The following is a 22,976-nucleotide window of genomic DNA, read 5'->3' as shown; positions in this document are numbered from 1 at the left end:
GTGCTCTGACTACATTTGCTCATCTCTATGTCCTACACCCTAATGCCCCGTACACACAGTCAGATATTCTGAAGGAAAATGTTCGATAGGAGCTTGTTGTCGGAAATTCCGATCGTGTGTAGGTTCCATCGGACATTTTCCATTGGAATTTCCATCACACAAAATTTGAGATCTGGATCTCAAATTTTCCCACAACAAAATCTGTTGTCGTAAATGCCGATTGTGTGTTCACAATTCCGGCGCACAAAGTTCCACGCATGCTCGGAATCAAGAAGAAGAGCCGCACTGGCTATTGAACTTCATTTTTCTCAGCTCGTCGTACGTGTTGTACGTCACCGCGTTCTTGATGTCCGGAATTTCCGACAAGATTTGTGTGACCGTGTGTGTGCAAGTCGAGTTTGAGCCAACATCCGTCAGAAAAAAATCCATGGATTTTGTTGTCGGAATGTCCGATCGTGTGTACGGGGCATAACAGCCCTAAACAATTGAGCTATCAGTAAAAAAAAAAAAAAAAAAAAAAAAAAAAACCCTTTTAGGTTCTCTTTTATATACAGTAGATCTTTCAAGTGAGTATGGAGCACCAGGCTGAGAAATGTATATATTGTGATTGGAATAGATGGAAAAAAAAAAAAAATGCGGTCTTTCCCAAACGTTTCTCTAAAACTTCTGGTCATGGACTCTTTTAGAGGATAAAATGCAACATTGAAGTTTTTTTTTTTCCTTGTTCACCTACCTTGTTCTTCAGAAAACATTGAGGTCATGTGGTAGGCTGAGGACTTCAAGACTTTAGGTGGGCAATTTCTCAGATAAGGGTTTTGGTGGATAAAGCGTGGAAATACAATAGTAGGAGTAAATCCAGTTTTTTTCATGGGAAGTACAGTTTTTAATGTGAAAACAGAAATCCAGTACTGAGGCAATGCTTTCTTTTCTACCCAAAGCTCGAAACTTCAGTCCCTGAAATGTATACCCCCTTGAATCTAACTTGTGTGTGTGTTTTTATCTTTTACTTTTCCTTTATGGGGAAGGCAGGGCAGAGTTGGATCATCTCTGATCCACTTTAAAGTGGTTGTAAACCCTCCCCCATAACTTTATCTAAATCCTCATTAAAAGCACTGCTTGACGCTGTATGTAAATGGATGTAATCTGTATTATTCTTTGTACTGACGTCGGCCGCGCATGCCCATCTCTCCCCCCGATTCACGGCACGCTTCTTCCATTAAGAAGTGTGCCGTTGTATCCGTGTCTATCATATCCGCTCCCTGCGGCACTGCGCCCAGATATCGCGAGACTACAGTCTCTTTCATACTCTCCTCATACACCCTGTGTCCATGCGCGAGATTGAGGCTGGAGGGGCGGAAGTATATTACACTAAGGACTCGGAAGACAGCAGTTAAGATGGCGCTGTCTTATCACAGGAAGCACAAACTTTTAAAGAACTGGAATAAAGTAAGGAATTTGCAATTGGGGCTGAAATATGATGCAGAATGTATTAGACTACATTTAGCTACTGGCTTGTTTAAAAAGCAGCATTGGAGGGGGAGAGTTTACTTCTTCTTTAAGGGCTTGTTCACACTTGCCTAAATTTCTAACGCTCAACAAACGCTCCTATAGCGTTTGCATGGCGTTAGTATGAGCGTCAGACAAGCGTCAATGAGCTTTAGTATGGGCATTAGAAAGGCGTTTTACAAGCATTAATGAGGAGTTAAAAATGCTCCTCAAACGCCCAATGGGAAGTTTTGAAGCGTTTGACGAGCTTTAAAACTGCTCCACAAATCTCATTACAGTAAACGAACGAATCTTAACCACTTAAGGACCGAGCCTCTTTTTGAGATTTGTTGTTTACAAATTAAAACCTTTTTTTTGCTAGAAAATGACTTAGAACCCCCAAACATTATACATTTTTTTTTCTAACACCCTAGAGAATAAAATGGTCGTTGCAATACTTTCTGTCACACCGTATTTGTGCAGCGCACTTGTGTATTTACAAGCGCACTTTTTTGGAAAAATTACACTTTTTTTTTTTTTATTAAAAAATAAGACGACAGTATAGTTAGCCCAATTTTTTTTTCATATTGTAAAAGATATTACACCTAGTAAATTGATACTCAACATGTCGCGCTTAAAAATTGCGTCCGCTCGTGGAATGGCAACAAACTTTTACCCTTAAAAATCTCCATAGGTGACGTTTAAAAAATTCTACATGTTGCATGTTTTGAGTTACAGAGGAGGTCTAGGGCCAGAATTATTGCTTGCGCTCTACTAATTACGGCGATACCTCACATGTGTGGTTTGAACACTGTTTTCATAAGGGGGCGCTACTTGCGTATGCGTTCGCTTCTGCACCTGAGCTTGGCGGGACAGGGCACGTTTTAAAAAATTTTTTTTTTTTCTTATTTATTTTACCTTTTTTAATTTTTTTTATTTTTACACTGTTCTTTAAAAAAAAAAAATTGTGACACTTTTATTCCTATTACAAGGAATGTAAACATCCCTTGTAATAGAAAAAAACATGACAGGACCTCTTAAATATGAGATCTGGGGTCAAAAAGACCTCAGATCTCATATTTACACTAAAATACAATAAAAACAAAGAAAAAAATGTTGTTAAAAAAAAAAAAAAAAAAATGGCCCTTTTAAGTGCTATGGGCGGAAGTGACATTTTGACGTCGCTTCCGCCCTGCAATGATATGGAGACGGGTGGGGGCCATCTTCCCCTCACTCGTCTCCATAACCAGCAAGGGACAACATCCGATTGCCTCCGCTGCTGCCGACGGCTCCTGTAAACGGCGGAGGGCACCGGAGTGCGGTGGGAGGGGGGCCTCTCCCGCCGCCGATAAGTGATCTCTCAGCAAATCTGCCTCAGAGACCACTGTTATCGGAAAGCGGACCGCCAGCCGAAGAAGAGGATACCGGGGTTATGGCAGCTAGCTGCTGCCATAACAACAATGTTCCTCTTCAAAATTAGGACGTATAACGGCTTGCGGCAGTCCGTAAGTGGTTAACGCACTGCAAACGCTCCACAGCTGCCTGCCAGAGCATTTGCGAGGCGTTACCGTAGACTTGAATGGGAGGCGTTGAAATGCTTCCAACGCCTCCTGACTCGACATTAGGCTTCAATTTTTAAGCTACGCTAACGCTTAGTGTGAACAGCACTACGTGCTGTCTATTGTATCTTGTTGTTGTTCGATAATGAGCAGTTATTCTTGTGCAGTAACCCATAGATAGCAGCCCGATTCTGATATGGTGGGTTATTGCACAGAGCTCTTTATTCAACAAGGTTTATTTTATTATTGTTTTTTTTTTTTTGTATTTCCTTTTTACATTCTTTTCATTAATTCTGTTCTCTAAATAAGTATTAATACATCACTGCCTCAAATGGCTGCTTTTCCTACTCTCCGCAATAGTCCTCTTTATTAAAACATTGTTATTAGCAACCTTAAAGTAACAGTACACCCAATAGCCACCCCCCCCCCCCAAAGAAAAAAATCTACTTTTGTCTGGCAATGCATCTTGGGAACTAGCTATAAGATCTGATGTGCTTCTATGTCCGTGCTGAGGGTGACTATGTTCGGTCTACATGATCTCACTGTATGTGGGAACCTACCTTCCGCAGCTTACTCCCAAGATGAACTAAAGAATTGCCAGCACTGCGTACAAGCAACCTCCCCATTCATATAATGCCCATCCTCACAGCACCGCAAAGGTGCTTCTACCAGCTGGAATGAACAATGTTGAGGAGGGTAGCTGGCGCAATGAGTCATGGGTATCGTATACGTAGGGCGGTGCAGTATACGGGCAGTACTCAGACTCTAGCAGGCGAATTGAAAGTTTTCTTTGTGTGCTCCACGCTGCAGCTTTTTCACTAACAGCATTAGAAAGTTGTATTTTTAGTTTACATTCAAAGCCTGTACTTTTATAACACTTTGTAGGATTAGGAGGTTCATTTACACTGGATTGTTTTTTGACACTTTAAAGTGGAGCTGTGCAACTGCGGCCCTTTCGGACGGCGCAACACCTCAGTGTGAAAGGGTCCATTGAGATGCATGGGGAGCGTTTTATGAGCATTTTAATAGCGTTATTTTCAGCGCTAAAACGCTGCAAAAACGCCTTGGTGTGAAAGGGGTCTTAATGTTGTTTGCTTGGGATTTTTTGCCAGATCTCACTAGATACCAACCATTAGGTGTCCCAGCATTAGAAATGTATCTAGTGACCTCGAACAGGTGCCGGGAATGGAAGCTTGGGTCTCCCATTCCACTTTAAAGCTCAATAAAAATCACGGAAATAGATTTTCAATCTTAGAGCTGTTCTGCTGAAACCCTCCCTAACATTTTTACATTCTTGCCTCTAAATATCCGTTTAAGGATTATGTTGTGTAATAAGACAGTAATATCTAATAGGAACCAGAAAAGACCCATTGCTCTCATCAGATCACACAGACCAGTTCAGACACACTCTTCTCTGCGGTACAATTCTGTGTGCTGAGGGGTGTGGCCATTACTCTGCTATGCCAGCATAGAGCAGAATGAAGGGCAGCAAATGGCATTTTCTGTGTGCGAAAAATGTCTTTTAAAGCATCTACAAATCGTAACAAGCGAGATACAAGATAAAAAGATGTGAAACTTTAAAGTGTATCTCTAGGCAACACTTTTTTATTGCTTTGGATAGAGTGGGAAGGATTATACTGTTGGGTTTTATTGATCTCTATGTCCCCATTGAAAAGATTCTCTCTCGGTAACATTGTTGACCTGTACAAATATGTGAAAAGTGAGGGGTGGACCAAAATCTGTGTTGTCCCAACAACACAATATAAGGGAAAAAATCTTCCAATAGGGACACCTGTCTACGATGGGAATTTCCCTCACTTTTTCTCCTAATTTTCTGTTGCACCTATGGGAGCAGGAACTGAAGGGGAAATTTCCCCAATGGTACACAGGCAACAAAATAAATTGATAGCGGTATTAACCCTTCTCTAGTGTTTGCCAAAATCTCTACAGAATCTTCAGGGGTCTCCCCACAAGCTTATTTGACCAAACTAGACATAGTTGGTCCATACCAAGGGGTGAGTGCACAGCCATGTTTGAGCACTAAGGACCATGGAATTTACTTTTGAGCAGGACTGGATTGGGACTGTTACTAATGTAAATGTAGTGTCAATCATTATTGCTACGTCATCTGTATATTGATTTATTTACTTGGCATATAGCGCGGTGTAGTAATTCACATATTGTTTATTATTGTATTAACAGGATTAGGAAAGATTTTGTTGCTGGGGTCCTCAGCAGAAGTAGGAAGCCATCAGGTGATATAGCTTACCAGACTCCAAAGATTGAAATATCTTTTTAGTGGACTGGCCCTTTAAATGTAAAAGTGGATACTTTTTTTTTTTTTTTTTTTTTTTTTTAGTTAACCGTCAGAATCTGTATTTTCTTTTATCAGGCAAAATTTCCTGTAAAGTAATGTAAATACGCCTCCTCCAAGACTCTAACCTCGGATAAGAAAACTCCCGATTGCTCCATGCCAGAGATTAGTCAGTGTCTTGTGGTGAACTCCTGATCCCTGTGAAAGTGAAAATAGCACCCTCACAGAGGCCAGACTCTGGAAACATCCCGTGAATGCCGCTCTCTATGTGCTGACCTTTTTAAACAGGCCTGCTAAAGTGTATCTATTAACCAGTAAAACCATGCAAGGAGCTTCCAGCTTGACTGTTTACATAGTGTTCCTCATGGCTGCCTGAACTCCATTATGGGCCACACTCTGTCCATCCTTAGTGCAGCCAACCAGCTAAATGGACAACCATCGTGATTGATTCGAATTTGCAGAGAGCCGGAGAAGACTATTATTAATGATCTCTCCTTAAAGCTTTAGCTCCACTTACAGACCCTTGGGCTATAATCATTTTTAAACAGCCTGAGTGCAATTTTAACTTTTAACCTTTTCATTGAATGGCGCATTTCTGCATGGTCGCTGTATGCAATTCAGTCCACAGAAAACATAGAATGCCTGTGAGAAGTGAGACTTTGACTTTCATTTTTTGGTCCTCGCTGAGAAAATAAACACGGGGTTCGGCTTCTGGTGACCTTTTTTCTTTTTTTTTCTTTTTTCTTTCTTCAATTTTTTTGAATTCCTTCTGCCACTATCAGAGACCAATCCTCATTAGAAAATGCTATGTACACATATAATGTTAATCTTGTGTCATTAGAATTTGCACAGATTACTCTGAGGTATTTTTTTTTTTTTAAAGAATATGCTGGCCCACAGATGACTCAATATGAACACCTGATGCCTGTGCAGTAGACTTCATTATCTTGGTGGCTTTGTACACCTCGGCATTACCTTTCACCTTGGGAACTGCCAGAAAGCTACAGGGTTACAAACATCCCAGTGAGTGATCACTGGGGGAGGAGAGACTAGGTGAATACTTTCTCTTGCCTGTAACACACTGATGAGATTTTTCTAAAAATGCTCCCTTTAGAGTCCATTCACACTTGTATGACTCCAAACATGGTGCAACTTTGGATTGGTACGACTTTGGCTTTGATCAGTGATATCTGTTGCATTGTATAACATTCAGGTACAACTTTGATGCAACTTTTGAGGGTTAACATTGAAGTTTATGGCCCTCAAGTTGCATGAAAGTCGGACCAAAGTTGTGCATGAACTACTTTGAAGTTGCTACGACTTTAAGCCGAATGGTTATCGTTGGAAAATGTCTAAAAGTTGCATGACAAGTCGCACAAGTGTGAATGGAGCCTTGAGCCTAGTCTCTGGACTGAAGCTCAAGAACTGCTTTTAAACGCCAACTCCAGGAGTTAAATAAAAAACAAAAAAAACACCCTTGACATAGGGCTCCCCACTTTGCAAGGGTTAAAATGTTGCCTATAGGGAATATGGTGTAGTAGTTGCCTGAATTTGACCATACATGGATTGAAATTTGGCTGGTTGAGGAGGGACCAAACATCAACAAACACCAACCAGCCTGTCAGATATTTTACTTGCGATTACTGCCAGTGGCTATAGTCGCTAGCAGTAATAATCACTGTGTTTTGCTGGCCAGCATGGCTTACCATGCACCCCCCCCAATCTCCCCCCCTTACCGACAGAACACAATAGTGCTGTGTGTTGCTTTCCCCCATTAACACTAATTGTGTTGATGGGGGAATCGCACAATTTTCTTCCTTTCCACCCTTGGTGGAAGTAAAGAAAGTTGCGTCATCTATGGGCTGCTTTAAACTCTACACTGCCTTGCTCTTCTGCTTCAGCTTGTGGGCAGTCCCTAACAGTCCTCGCATACAAATTGTATTGTACTTGATTATGTAATTGTGCGACCATGGCCCAGGTGCCTTATAGAAGGGGCATCGGGGGACTGGTTGTACTTATAGTGGGAGCCTGCCAGAGCGAGAAATAAGGTAATCATTACTTTTTTATTCCTCATTCCCTAAACCAGGGGTGTCCAACCTTTTGACCTTATTGGGCCCATTGAAGGAGGAGGAATTGTCTTGGGTCACATATTAAATACGCTAACCAATAAGAATAGATAGGAAAGGTCTGGCAGATCACAAGTTAACGATCACTGATATAGATAATGTACCTATCTGAGTAATAAAACTTAATTAATTAAAATTTTACAAAAAAAAAAAAAAAAAAAGGAGGGCAACCTACAACTAGTGCAATATTTGACACGTTTTTTGATAAACTAACGCATCAATATCTGGTTCAATGGATGCAATAGCAATTCTCAATAAGTTATCAAGGTGCTCATTCGATATTTTGCTTCTAATTTGCTCTTTGTGTTCTTTACCCTTGAAAATAGTTGCTTACAAATAAAGGCGCTGCCCAAAACTGATGACGTGAATAAGGTGTGATTTGTGAAGAGTGGGAGATTTTTCTTTATGAAGATAAAACTTATAAAAATTCAGTGAAGAGACGCTGTCAAGTTTTTCTTCGGTTGCATGTGTTTGCTAAGTGTAAATGCATTTTTACAACCCCCCCCCCCCTAAAAAAAAATGTTGGTAAGTTTTTATGATTTTGGATTGGCCTGCATTCATAGCCGTCGTGGGCCGCAGATCGCAGGTTGGACACCCCGCCCCAGACTTAAATTGGTTCTAAGGCAGAAGGTTTTGTTTTACCTTTAGGGCATTCTCTGCATTTATTTTTGCAGTCTGGGAGAGAATGATGACTTCAGTCTAATGCAGACATTTGCATCTTCCTCTGTTCTCATTTGGGCTGTAACTTTGTAGCAAGTCGTAGGGTAAGAGGCTGAAGAAGGGGCTGATCTGTGTGAGACCTGGAACTGCAGGATTTATATGCTTGTGTTATATAGAAATAGAGTTTTAGTTTATGAAGTATATCTATTTGCCGGCTGCCCGACCAATCGCTGTAGGCAAAGCAACATACTGGTATGTCGCTGCCTGCTCCCGGGTTTAGGGAGCGCTCAAAAAGAAGGGAGCCTCTCAGCAAGTCCCAGCCAGTGATTCACGGCTGGGACCTGCTGATCGGCTGTGTACATTCACAGCCCAGAGCTCTGTGTTGACATTCAACACAGAGCCCTGTTGGTGTCAGTGTCAGATGGGTTTTACTTCCTCTTTTTCCCCTGCAAAGTAAAAGCATATTATGTTGCACTTACCTGCAAGCAGTGGCGTCTCCAGCTTTCAAATTTAGGGGGGGCACATGGGGGGACAGGGACAAAAGTAGGGGGGCAACTATAAAATGCATATATATATATATATATATATATATATATATATATATATATATATATATATATATATATATATATATATATATATATATATATATATATATATCCTGGGGCCCTTTACTACGACCCCACAACGGGCCCTTTCACATGTTCTGCAGTGAGCTCCCTTCCTACTGTATTGGGGTCCCCCAGGGTGGCAGAAAACAAGAGATATATGTCACCAGCATATCAAGAAAATATAAGGATCCAAAGCAGTGGGAGAACTATCAGGGTTGCAAAGGTTGTCTTGCCTCCGGGCCCTGGTGTTCTGCCACTGTGGGGTTCCCCAGCCTCCTCTTGCTGTCCTGCCCCTGCTATTGACAGCTCTGGTCTGGCATCTCTTGGAATTTACAGTCTGGTCCTCCTGTCCTAAGGACGGGAGAAATCAGTCTGTTTTTTCAGTAACTGAAAGTCCTGGTGGAGTCCTTCCTGCAACTCGCTCTTCTCCCTGCCAATGAGGATGCAGGTGAAGGAGCAGATCAGGCGGCCGTGGTTGTGTGAACGCTCGCATTATGCAGTGTCAGCGAGCAGGGGAGGGGGAGGAATCACCCGCAGGAGCTGACTGGGGACTCTCTCCCTCTTAGACATTGATTTTTTGTAAAAAAAAAAAAAAAAAAAATTTTTTTTTTTGGGGGGGGGGGGGGGGGGGGGCACATGGTGGGGCACAGCATAATGTTGGGGGGTCAGGGCCCCCTCTGGCCCCCCCCCTAGGGTCGCCATTGCCTGCAAGAAGCCCGCCATGTCACCGCTGTTCCCGCTATGTGGAAGAATCCATCTTCGCCCCTCTTCCTTCCGGGGCTGTGGACTCTGGCTCTCTGACTGGCTGGAGTCACGTGCCAGTCACCGTACAGGTTTAGGAGATATTTCTATTACCTACAGGTAAGCCTTAATAATATAGGCTTACTTGTAGGTAAAAGTGGTTGTACAGGGTTTACAGCCACTTTAAGTTGCTGATCACCACCATTTAGTAGTATAAAAAATTTAAATTCCAGTCCATATACCATAGTTTGTAGGGGCTATAACTTTAATGTAAACCAATCGATAAACACTTATTTTTATCAAAAACATGTAGCAGCATTTTGGACAAAATTTATTAAAGTAGTTAACGTTAAAGTAGCCAGTGCGGAATAGCAAAAAATGGCCTGGTCATGCAGGGGGTAAAATCTTCTGGCGCTTAAGTGGATATGCTGAACCTAGGTGATGCCTTAACAGGGATGGTGTTGGCTCTTGGAGGATAAAGGAAAATGAAAGCTTTTTCAGGGGAGCACCCTGATCGCTGTGGCGTATTGCACACATTTGCACATAACATGGAAGCATGTTTTCTGTACTTCCACACAGAGTAGCTGTAATGTATGTGTGTCGGTGGACATTTGAAGTAGTTTCTCAGGACTAGGTGCGGTGTGTTTTTTTTTTTTTTTGTTTTGTTTTTTTGTTTTTTTTATTTATTTTTTGTTACAAAAGTGAAATACCTTGTGAAGAATTGAATCCTGGTGTGCCTAGTTTGAAATAATGTATGTATTTATTTAAGGTACTTCTATAGCACCCACAATTTACACAGCGTTTTACATAGGAGTAATATCCGGATGCCTAAAAGTAAGGCTTCTTTTACATGAAGGGTCCGATCAGGTCCGCCTGTTGGTTTTCAGGTAGATCCTGGTCGCACGGTCCATTCACCCCCATGAACTGGCGGGTGCAAAAAGTTTTGTCCATTTTATACCCGCCTAATTCTGGCGGGTATAAAAAACAGAAAGGGATCCATTGTCCTCCATCTAAGCAGATCGGATCAGAGGGCAGTCTGCGGGTAAACAGAGGCGTCCTTTTTTTTTTTTTTTTTTTTTTTTTGGCCGCCCATAGATCTGATGAAAGTGATTGGCATTTTTCTGGGTTTGTCTGCCCATATTCTAAAGTACTCATGCTTGGTTTTCACAAATGCATGCGATTGTGTACTTTTTCCATTAACATACATTTTAAAATGAGGTGTTCATTGTTGGATTGGGGCTAAAAAGATTTCCAAATGTTACTAAATGGACTTACATAAAAGAGAACAGACTTGGAAACTTGCTGAATAATTTTTACTGCGCCAATCTCCCATTCTTCCGCCTCACTAAGCAAGTTTCTCCTGATCGATAGGCAGTGGGCAGAAATACAATTGAGCGTGTACAGAATGGTTTAGTTTATTTACTGTACACCTAATGAAATACCCCCGTGACTCGTATTCATTTACTGGGCAGTCAGTAATGATCCCGTCACTCAGATAATATCACTTGCGGTTCTGAAGTACCAACGATCGGATGAGCGCTTGACAGGATGGTCTGCTGAGCTCGAGTGGTAATCAGGCCAGGCTTTCAGGTTGGATTTATGGTTTTATTACCTACATTAATACAAAACTAATTTCATTTTCTTTCTGCTTGTTCCCGATATTCTTAGTTGATTAAAAATCCTCTTGCTTTTCATTAAGGCAAGAGGCGGCTCAGCTTACTCAGAACAAGTATTGAAAGCTTCCATGTATCCTGAGAGCCAGGTTATCTTTTGGAAGTTTTTTTTTTTTACTTAGCTACGATATATTGAACAAAAAAATTCTATTTTTTTCAAATGATTTCTGACAGTTAAACTCCAAACTAGAGCTGCACGATTCTGGCTAAAATGAGAATCACAATTTTTTTGCTTAGAAGATAGATCACGATTCTCTCATGATTCTCGCGGCGTAACATCATTTTTCACATTAAAACAAAAAAAATTGGGCTAACTTTACTGTTTCTTTTTTTTATTATTATTATTCATTAAAGTGTATTTTTTCCCAAAAAAATTGCGTTTAAAAGACCGCTGGGCAAATACAGCGTGACATAAAATATTGCAGCAATTGACATTTTATTCCCTAGGGTCTCTGCTAAAATAGATATACTGTTTGCGGGTTCCAAGTAATTTTCTAGCAAAAAATATTGATTTTAACTTAAGAAACGTGTCAGAAAAAGATTTAGACTTTAAGTGGTTAAACTTCCTGCGTTTGCACATTGTTTAAAAACTTGGCAGACTGCCTGGATTTTTTTTTTTTACACAGAAGTTTATCCCTTTGATCTAAGAAGGAAGAGTTAGTTACAATGTTTCATGTTAAAACTTGGCAGACTGCCCAGATGTTTTCTTTTGACAGCTGAGTGAGCAGATAAGTCTCTCCACTTGTTATATGAAAGAATCGGCAAACTCTGCAATAGAGATCGTCAGGGGGGTTGAATCGAGATCACGATTTTTTAATGATTAATTGTGCAGCTCTACTCCAAACATTATTTATTTTTTTTCATAAAATAAAAGGTTTTCGGACCACTGTTGGGATTTATCGTCTGTCTAGGAAGACTTCTGATGTCCTGTTTTTGTGACAAGAAGTGAAAACGAATCTCTTTAGTGCAGGAACCGGTTGAATTTCAATCCACTCATGGCTGTCCACATTCAACACTCCTCATTGGATCGACTTCTGTCAAACGGGAACGATGGGAAATCTTTTGTCAGTCAGTGACTGCAGCCACTGATCAGTGTATTCTGACAATCGAGGAGTCCCGCTGGCAGAATGCGCCCCAGCGGGGAGGGTTCCTAAATCTGCCTCATTTCTGTGGATGGAGCAATTTGATTTGGTTTGTTTTTTTTTTTTTTTCAATCAGCCCTTTGGCTGATCAGAAAAAACTTCATCTATGGCCACATTTAAGCCAGCCACACAGGGATCGAAATTTGGCCGGTTTGGCAGGGATTTGCTAAAATTTTTATCCATGTATGATATATGGGCACTGGTTGTACCTATCGACTTCTGTGCAACCGCCCTGGTAGATTTTCCTTGCTTGATCAGTGCCTCTGGCTTTAGCCTGCAACGCTGATCTGTGTATGCTGATAGCAGGGAAGCCTCCCTGCTATCAGAATGCAATTACATAGTGGGGAGGATTCCCCCATACACTTCAGATGTGTGGATTGGGGAGTTGGGTCAGTTTTTTTTTCTTCCCACAAAATTAAAAAAACTGTCAAACAGCATAAAAGAAGTCATTGCAAAATAGATAATAGTATATGGGAGGGGCGGATAACGAGCATGTCAATCATGAAAATCATGATACACACAAGACTTGCTGTATATCAAAAACTACTCGAACAGCGTCTCAGATTTTAAGATATGCAGTATCATCAGGAGACCAAAAAAAGTCTAGCCTGGCCAGTTAGGAGCTGAGCCTAGTGTGATAGAAAGCATGCTCCAGTTGCACACTCAGTCCATATAGAGCAGTGGTTCTCAATTCCTGTCCTCAACACCCACTAACAGGCCAGATTTTTAAGTATTACCTTGGGGAGATGCAGACTAGAATACTGCAATCACTGAGCAGCAAATTATATCACCTGTGATGTATTTCAGTTATCTTGCAAACCTGGCCTGTTAGTGGGCCCTGAGGACAGAACCACTGATCTAGAGCATCATGCTCACATAAACATTAATGTTTATAATGAGGGTGTTGCAGAAAGTATAGGAAGAAAAAATAAAAGGTGGATTAGAAAGGAGGGGAGCCTCAGCTGGAGAAACAGAACAGTACAGAACACCCCAACCCCCTAAAGTTTTAATTACATGCTTTTGTGATTGGCTCACTCATTTTTTTACATTTTAGGTATGTGCTGCAATAGGAATTTCAGTTTTGGTGAGATACACCCCCTCATAAAGTTATATGCTTCTGCAACTTCTGCATATAGAGCAATACCCGACTCTCTCTGCACGACAGTGCTGGTATTTGGAGATTGGTTCAGTCACATGAGGATGGAGAGAGGATCTATCATTTGTAAGTTCTGACTGCCACTAAGGCTTCGTTCACACCTGGGCGTTTTTGGGCGGTTTTTCAGCTCTAAGCCTCAGCTCTAAAAACGCCCAACAAGACTAATCGCATTCATTTCAATGGCCCCTGTTCACATCTGAGCGTTCTGCCGCCTTAAGCAAAACGCCCGTTGCTCAAAAAAGTACACAAGCTTTACATTCATTTAGGAAATGGGTCTGCTTTGAAATTTGGTCCAATGGCCAACAATCTCTGGGCATTTACTTTTTTCCATTATCTATAATGATAACCAAGACTCTGCTGCACAATACAGATAGGGAACTATTGACAGTCCTTGTTATTCACAGCTCCTGAATATAAGGAAGGAGATACTTCCTCTCAAGTGGATGCCAGAAATACTCCTTGTTTGGAATGTGTAAGGACCTCCTTAATTAGAACAGCAAACAATGACTACAAATAAGGGGTATTGAAAGTGAATTAACTTTCTTTTAGGAGAAAAAAAAAGTGTTCTAAAAATACCTAGTTATGTAATTTCCTGAGGAAAGCCCTGAACCTGGCCATATTCCAACATTCCTCTACCGATCTATAGAACGCTAGTCCATGAATTACTGCTGCTATGTTCTGTCTATAGGACAGTGTGATGGATGTAATTTGCTTCTCCCAAAAAATGAATGCTTGTTTCACCTTTTATTAGGCATATACAGAATGTGTGGGTTATGCTGTCTCTACAGTTTTTAGTGTGTTCTGACATAGGGACAAGCCTGCGCTCCCATTAGGGAATGCTGACCAACAGTTAAGCTGGTGGCTTGGTTCATAGTAGTAGTGTAAGTTCTGTACAAGCCTGCCTAAATTAGCCGGTTGCACATAGAGGCCTTCATGGTGGGCCTCAGTTGCAACTGCGTGTTGGGCTGCAATAGTTTGTCAAGCTGCACACAATCAAGTTCTCCTTACTAGTGCCAGTCTTCCTCCCCCACAACTAAAATGATGTATAAAGTTGTTACCAGGAAGACATAAAGGGTTTGCTTTACTAAAACAAGAGTGCAAAATCTGGTGCAGCTGTGCATGGTAGCCATTTGGCCGCTAACTCCTGCTTGTTCAAATATGCTTTGACAAAAATCCTGGAAGCTGATTGTGACCCTTGTGATGTCATCCAGAGGCCCCACCCCTTGTGACATCACCACCCTATCGTGCCCTGGGGGGTGACGTCACATGGGGCAGGGCCTCCGCATGATGTCATTGAGAGGCCTCGCCCCATGGCTATATAAGTAATGGCACACGGCGGGCCCAGCATTACAGCAGGAGAGAGCGTCGAGAGAACATCAGAGGGAGAAGACAGCGGAGAGGATAACAAGCAGTGGGAGAAGGCAGCAGAGAGAGGAGAACTGGCAGCGGGAGAAGGCAGCGGAGAGAGGAGAACTGGCAGCGGAGAGAGGAGAACTGGCAGCGGGAGAAGACAGCGAAGAGAGGAGAACTGGCAGCGGGAGAAGACAGCGGGAAGAGGAGAACCGGCAGCGGGAGAAGACAGCGAAGAGAGGAGAACCGGCAGCGGGAGAAGACAGCGAAGAGAGGAGAACCGGCAGCGGGAGAAGACAGCGAAGAGAGGAGAACCGGCAGCGGGAGAAGACAGCGAAGAGAGGAGAACCGGCAGCGGGAGAAGACGGCGAAGAGAGGAGAACCGGCAGCGGGAGAAGACGGCGAAGAGAGGAGAACCGGCAGCGGGAGAAGACGGCGAAGAGAGGAGAACCGGCAGCGGGAGAAGACGGCGAAGAGAGGAGAACCGGCAGCGGGAGAAGACAGCGAAGAGAGGAGAACCGGCAGCGGGAGAAGACAGCGAAGAGAGGAGAACCGGCAGCGGGAGAAGACAGCGAAGAGAGGAGAACCGGCAGCGGGAGAAGACAGCGAAGAGAGGAGAACCGGCAGCGGGAGAAGACAGCGAAGAGAGGAGAACCGGCAGCGGGAGAAGACAGCGAAGAGAGGAGAACCGGCAGCGGGAGAAGACAGCGAAGAGAGGAGAACCGGCAGCGGGAGAAGACAGCGAAGAGAGGAGAACCGGCAGCGGGAGAAGACAGCGAAGAGAGGAGAACCGGCAGCGGGAGAAGACAGCGAAGAGAGGAGAACCGGCAGCGGGAGAAGACAGCGAAGAGAGGAGAACCGGCAGCGGGAGAAGACAGCGAAGAGAGGAGAACCGGCAACGGGAGAAGACAGCGAAGAGAGGAGAACCGGCAGAGGGAGAAGACAGCGAAGAGAGGAGAACCGGCAGCGGGAGAAGACAGCGAAGAGAGGAGAACCGGCAGCGGGAGAAGACAGCGAAGAGAGGAGAACCGGCAGCGGGAGAAGACAGCGAAGAGAGGAGAACCGGCAGCGGGAGAAGACAGCGAAGAGAGGAGAACCGGCAGCGGGAGAAGACAGCGAAGAGAGGAGAACCGGCAGCGGGAGAAGACAGCGAAGAGAGGAGAACCGGCAGCGGGAGAAGACAGCGAAGAGAGGAGAACCGGCAGCGGGAGAAGACAGCGAAGAGAGGAGAACCGGCAGCGGGAGAAGACAGCGAAGAGAGGAGAACCGGCAGCGGGAGAAGACAGCGAAGAGAGAACCGGCAGCGGGAGAAGACAGCGAAGAGAGAACCGGCAGCGGGAGAAGACTTCAGCAGAGAGAGGAAAAGAACCAGCTGCAGGAGAAGACTTCAGCAGAGAGAGGAAAAGAACCAGCTGCAGGAGAAGACTTCAGCAGAGAGAGGAAAAGAACCAGCTGCAGGAGAAGACTTCAGCAGAGAGAGGAAAAGAACCAGCTGCAGGAGAAGACTTCAGCAGAGAGAGGAAAAGAACCAGCTGCAGGAGAAGACTTCAGCAGAGAGAGGAAAAGAACCAGCTGCAGGAGAAGACCTCAGCAGAGAGAGGAAAAGAACCGGAGGATGAAGAGACACTGAGGTGCTTTGTCAAAAGCCCCGTGTACTGTTTTGGGGTGGGAGCATGTGGCCATGTATGGCCATGTGGCCTCGTCCCCCCCATGACCTGCTGGGCTGCATGCTCGGATAAGGGTCCTGGTGTAGATTTTGGTGGGGACCCATGCCAATTTTTTTGCCGTGGGGGTTCCCCTTAAAATCCATACCAGACCAAAGGGTCTGGTAAGCTCTTGGGGGGGAAGAGAGAGCCCACGCTAGTGTGTTGTTTTCTTTATTTCTTTTTTTTTATCTTGACGAGTGTTCCCCTTCAAGATCCTCAGCGCACAAGCCGCATCATGACCGGACTTGTGGTGCAACTAAACGTGCATTAACGCCAATGGAAAAAAGCTACTAAAAGCGTGTTTTGCAGCTGCTTTTTTCTGGTACAGGCAGTGGCTTTGCAGCTCAATTTTTTTCTAAGGCTGCATTCACACCTGAGCGCTTAGTTTTCAGGCAGAAAGTCGTGTTTTTTTTTGGCACGATTTTGCACAGGTCAAAAGGTCACCAATGTAAAAAGCAGAAACACGCCTGTAATCTGCCCAAAAAGAAGCTCACGTATTTTTTTTGAGCTTCAGGCGTTTTGCTTCAGGCTACAAAATGCTCAGATGAGAACAGCGACCATTTAAATGAATGGGATTTTGCTTGTAGGGTGTATTTCGGGTGTTTTACAAGCGTTTTACAAGCGTTTTACGAGTTCAGGTGTGAATGCAGCCTTACGCCCTGTGTGCGGGAGGCCTTACTGCTTAAACCTGAGCATGTTTCTTTGAGTTCTAAGTGAAGTAGCTCAGATCTGTATCTAATAATAAAAACAGAAAAAACAAAAAGCAAAACAGGCCATTTATGTGCAGCATGTGTTCCGACTGCTAGCTGAATTTTATGTCCAACTGTTTCATCTAGACGAGAAGTAAACATTGATTGATTGAAGACAGGATGCATTTACTTCTACATCACTGGTCAATAAAGCCCAGCTGCCTCTACATTGTTTTCAATTCTGTACCCAGGGAGCCGTCGTAAATCATGAGCCTAATTCTGGTGCAATGATGAAGCGTAAATTGGATTGTATATTCAAGTTAACACATTTATCTGAATGTCCGTATTTATTATTAACATCCCTTATAAATAGACATTGTATATTTTAGCAGTGTGCATTAAGTAATAGCCATAATTTACAGACTCCAGGCAGAGTGAGTAGAGAGATTTGACACATGATAATTAGGTATATTCTGCCCATTGACTATGCGTATAACCACAATGAAAGTCGCTGTTTATACAGTACATCCATGTTGACAATACTCTTTGCTTTGGCAGACAATAAACGTGAAGGTATGTGTATTGACAGGTGTGTTCTGCCTATGCTAGCCTATTACTTTTGTTACACTAACCGTGTCTGTCTTCACTGCAAAATGATAGTGGCAGTATTTATAAAAACAGAAGGAAGATTTCAGGGCCAAAAATCCACAACAACCATCGTAACGGGTAGGCATGCCCCAATATATCGGCCAAAAATAGGGTTATTGGCGTTTTGTTGATAATGGCCAAAAATGAATTTATTTTCAGCCATTAGGGCCCCCAGATCCCAGCCCTCCACCTTATGTGAATGAGTATGGGGTCCATTGTACTCCTACCCATTCACCCAAAAAAAAAAAAAAGTGTCAAAAATAAAAACAGTACACGGGGTTTTTGACAAAGTAATTTATTAAAGCACCTCGGCGTCTCTTCTCCTTACAATTCCTTCTCGCTCCAGCGATGTCTTCCCCCACTGCCGGTTCTCCTCTCTTCGCTGTCTTCCCCCGCTGACAATATTTATATTCATTCATGAAATTAATTAAAAAGACAAATATATATATATATATATATATATATTTGTAACTGTCTGTTTCGGTTTTCGGGCAAGTACATTTTCAATTTTCAGTTTCAGTCCACAATTTTAATTTTGCTGCACCACTAGTAATGGGCTACGCTTGTCAAGCAATGCACTAAATGACTTCACCTGTGTACTACCCAAATTATAATCTTCAGTCTTTTGAAGAATATTCTCATATCTCTAACTCTGTGCGCTTTCCGAGAACAAATTACCCCCCCTCCCCTTTCCTTGTGAGTCATTACACTGCACAGGAAGACCCCCTATAAGGAGGAGAGGAGTCTGTTCAAGTGCTAGATCACACATTCATCTCCTGGCCAGATAAGATCATATTGGGGTCAAATCTACATTTGTTTTTTGACCACAGTGACGAGAAAAGTAGGATAGAAAATTTTTCTTCAATGAATAACGTGTATGGCCAGCTTAGATTCAGGCTCTTTTGAATATCGGAACGTTTTCAAGAACGTTATTTTAAAAACATCAAGGATTCTTTAGAAGATTTCTAGCATTTTATTTTAAAAACCTAACTGCCCTAATCAATTTATGTGAAAGCTGATTTGATGTGCTTGAAATGGCCTGAATATTGCCATGAGTATGGCCAGCATGAGACGGACCCTTTTTCGAAGACCAAATATTGTGCTTTTGTTTTTTTTCCCCCTAAATAAGATGTTTAATTCACTTTGTATTTAACACATGGGCAGCATAGTTGCAGCACTAGGGTCCTGGGTTCAAATCCCAAACATGGTACTATAACTGCACAAAGTTCACATGTTCTCCCTGTGCCTCCGGGTACTCCGGTTTCCACCCACACTTCAAAGACATGCTGGTCAGTTAATTGGCCCCTGTCTAAATTGGCCCTAGTATGTGTAAATGTGAGTTAGGGGCCTTTAGATTAAAAGCTCCTTGAGGGCAGGGACTGATATGAATGTGCAATAAATGTAAAAGACTGCCTAAACTGACAGCGCTATAGAAGTACCTGAAATAAATAAAAACACTTATATCTTCTTCCCCAAAGCAATGTTAGGGCCAGCCCACGCCATAGAAACGCAATCTGGATGTTGTCTAGATGCTTTTCTGAATGCACGTTTTTGATGCATACCAATGCATTTTTGGTGCGTTTTTGATGCAGTCTAGTGCATTTATTTGTAACCTTAACAACGCGTGTGTTACGGTGCGTTCCAGTGCGTTTTTAATGCGTTTTACAGCATTCCAGTGCAGGAAAATAGCAGCATGTTGAACTTTTTTTCTGGAACTGCAAGCATTGAAAACCAAATAACCTACTTTCCATGCGTTTTTGATGCAAACTGACAGCTCCAGTCGGAGACATTGTACTAGCCGTGCAAGGTTAGTCCAGTGATCTTCCCCACCATTGGCTGAGAGCGCTGATCGGGAGTCAGTCAGCTGCTTCTTTTCCAGGATGCACATCCAACAGAAGCCAGCCAAATGACCAGCTTCTTTCGGACAGACCGACATACACACAGGCAGAATGTCAGCCTTTTTTTTTTTTTTAATCGGCAAATGTCTCCCAACATTTTGCCCGTGTGTATGGGACTTTAGGCTAATTGGCAGCACAGTTTATAAAGAGCTAAATGGGGGAGCTGGTTCACACATACATTTGAAAACTTGCATGAATGGAAGAGTAACTGCTTGCATAGCTGTAGGTGTGACATGAAGCAGCAATACTGTAAGGCAAGGGACTTTGAGGCTGGGGGTAAATAACCCCTCAAAAAATGAAGGGTGAGACATACTTGTGATGACTTTGCTGCATCCTAATTTTTTTTTTTTAACCAACTGGATTGAGACTTCAGGGCTTGAAGGGCTTCTTGCAGCAGATCGGGATGCTCTATTGGGTTTAAGTGATTGCTGCAGCCTGAAAAACTAAATTCAAATATAAAACAATCAGGGCTAGGCAATGTTTGCCCAGTGGAGTGACAATTTTGGCACTGATTTACGAGAGCCGGAGCAAAAGATAAATGGGACCATTGTCAGGTGGAGGGGGAAAAAATTGATAAGCAAAAGCATTATGCAAGAAAGTTTATTGTCTGCCGTTTGGATCTTCTAGGCAGCATGAGGTTTTATTTTTTTTTACCAAATTGCGGAAAAAAATTAAAATGTTAAAGTAAATTTCTCCTACAAATCTACAGAAATTGAATAGAAGCTAAAGTGTATCACAGTGGTTCACGTGTAATCTGTTAAATCATACTGATATATTCTGAGACCTATAGTACCATAGCATCTGAGGAGGCCAAGGTCTTACAATTGGGTAATAAAGTAGAACTATAGGCAAACCTTCTTTTTTTTTTTTTTTTTTTTCATTTTGGATAGGGCAAGGGAGGGTTTGAACCCCTGTTGGTTCATTTCTTTTGCCATTGGTGTCCCATTGGGGAGGTTTACCAATCAATTCATTTCCAATAGCCAAAATGGGAAGTAATAGGAAATCCCTGCAAATTAAGGAAATCCCTTGGGGACCCCTAGGTCACCAGAACTAGTGTCCCCAGTGTATTACTTTTCTGGGGACAACCCAAATTTTGGGATTTTCTTTTACTTTAAATGCTAATGGTAAAAAGGACAAATGGAGAGGGTGACTTTGGAGACACAGATAGCAATAAAAAGTGACAGGTGTACTAATCCCTCTCCTCTCCATCCAAAACAAAAAAAGTTTTGCCCAAGTTATACTTTAAGTAAATCTGTCCCGACATTTTATATGTGTGGCAATTACAAGGGCAGACAATGTTGCTCTATTCATTGTGTGGTCTGTTACAACTCTTGTTTATGTTACTTTGTGTTTTTTTTTTTTTTTGTTCCAGGAGATGGTTGTGGCTACACCTTTTTTGGCCCAGAAAGTGGAACTTTTACATCAAAAAACTATCCGAACACCTACCCAAACAGCACTGTGTGTGAATGGAAAATCCAGGTCAAGCCTGGTGAACGGATTCTACTAAAGTTTGGAGACTTTGATATTGAGGATGTTGATTCATGTCATTCCAGTTACTTGCGGATTTATGATGGTTTTGGAGCAGCGAGAACTGAGCTAGGTATGGAGAAGCCCTGGGAAAAAAAAAATGTTTTGTTTTTTTGAGGGGGAAGGGTTGACATGGCTGCTGGGGGATAGTGATCAGGTAAGAATAAAGTCCAAATCTATTCTTTACAGATAGCTTTTAAATCCACTGTTACAGTCAGTACACATGGATCTTGCAAGATCACTTAAAATGAGATGTGTGGGTTTCCCCCAAAAAAAAAAAAGATGCTTAACTAAGTGGATGCAGCATTGATCTGATGCATGCATCTGTCCCCTGCCACCTCTACTCTGAGAACTGAGCGATCAAACACCACTGATCCCTCTGCTCTGAGCAGAGAGCTGTGATTGTCCGTCAGGGCTTTCTGCTTTTAACCCTTCAGAGCTCACTGGAGCGCTGGGTTGTGGAGGGGGTGGGAGCTGCTGGCTCATTCTCCCAAGCAGTTTAATGAGAGACTGAACCAGCCACCAATCCAGGCTGCTGGGTGGATCCCGATTGTAAAGTCGGGATCGATCCAGCGCCTGGACCAGCTGAGTGACATCAGCCAACAGTAGGCTTTAGCAGAACGAAGTGCAACCATCCTGAGACCCATAGGAGAAGTAAATGCAAAAAAGCTTTGGCCATACTTCTCTTTTAACTTGCTGCATACTTGTTCAGGGTAAATGTCTCTTTATTGAAGCCACTAGATCAGCATGACGGACTGGCAAAAAGCATTTTCAGCATAAGGTCTGTAATGCTTCATATTTCCCTTAGCACATGTTTCTTTTATATCGTGAATCCTTGTTCAGTGTCATTTTTACCAGAATGTTTTTCTAACTGTGGAGCATAATCTTATCAAACTGCCTTGAACACATTGCTAAAACCTTGGTAGAGATGTTATACTTCACTAAGAGAACACACGAGATGGCCTTCAAAGTACTGCTTCACTTTAGCACAGTAATTTCAACATAGCTCTGTTACACACACTTGTAAATTAGAATTTTTTTTATCATGAAAGAGCTTATTAAAAAGTCCCTGGCTAAAATGTTCCTGTTTTGTGTCTGTACATTTAGCTCGGAGAAATTTTGTTTCTTTTTATGTTGAGTACATTCTGGGATCTTATTAACACCACCATTTTCTTAGACCTTTTCATATTGATTGTATATAAGCTTTTGGAGGTTTAACCATACGTGTGTGTGTGTACAGTATGTGTGTGTAAAAAAAAAAAAAAAAAAATATATATATATATATATATATATATATATATACACACACACACACACACACACACACACACACACACACACACACACACACACACACACACACACAGTGGGGACGGAAAGTATTCAGACCCCCTTAAATTTTTCAATCTTTGTTATATTGCAGCCATTTGCCAAAATCATTTAAGTTCATTTTTTTCCTCATTAATGTACACACAGCACCCCATATTGACAGAAAAACACAGAATTGTTGACATTCCTCCTTGCAGATCCTCTCCAGTTCTGTCAGGTTGAATGGTAAACGTTGGTGGACAGCCATTTTTAGGTCTCTCCAGAGATGCTCAATTGGGTTTAAGTCAGGGCTCTGGCTGGGCCATTCAAGAACAGTCACGGAATTGTTGTGAAGCCACTCCTTCGTTATTTTAGCTGTGTGC

At 42.5% G+C, this 22,976-nt stretch overlaps 1 protein-coding gene across 1 annotated transcript in view; it reads left to right on the top strand.

The window, feature by feature from the left end:
* The window catches only part of DCBLD2 (discoidin, CUB and LCCL domain containing 2), a gene marked incomplete in the record, with an annotated part of 107,376 nt that overhangs the window by 29,775 nt on the left and 54,625 nt on the right, over positions 1-22,976 (top strand). The window contains 1 exon segment of the mRNA XM_073616970.1: positions 21,131-21,358. Within this exon segment, the coding sequence (XP_073473071.1) occupies positions 21,131-21,358 (228 nt within the window).

Source organism: Aquarana catesbeiana, linkage group LG02, assembly GCF_042186555.1.
Source record: "Aquarana catesbeiana isolate 2022-GZ linkage group LG02, ASM4218655v1, whole genome shotgun sequence".
NCBI lineage: Eukaryota > Metazoa > Chordata > Amphibia > Anura > Ranidae > Aquarana > Aquarana catesbeiana.
This window is presented reverse-complemented; position numbering and strand designations above follow the sequence as displayed.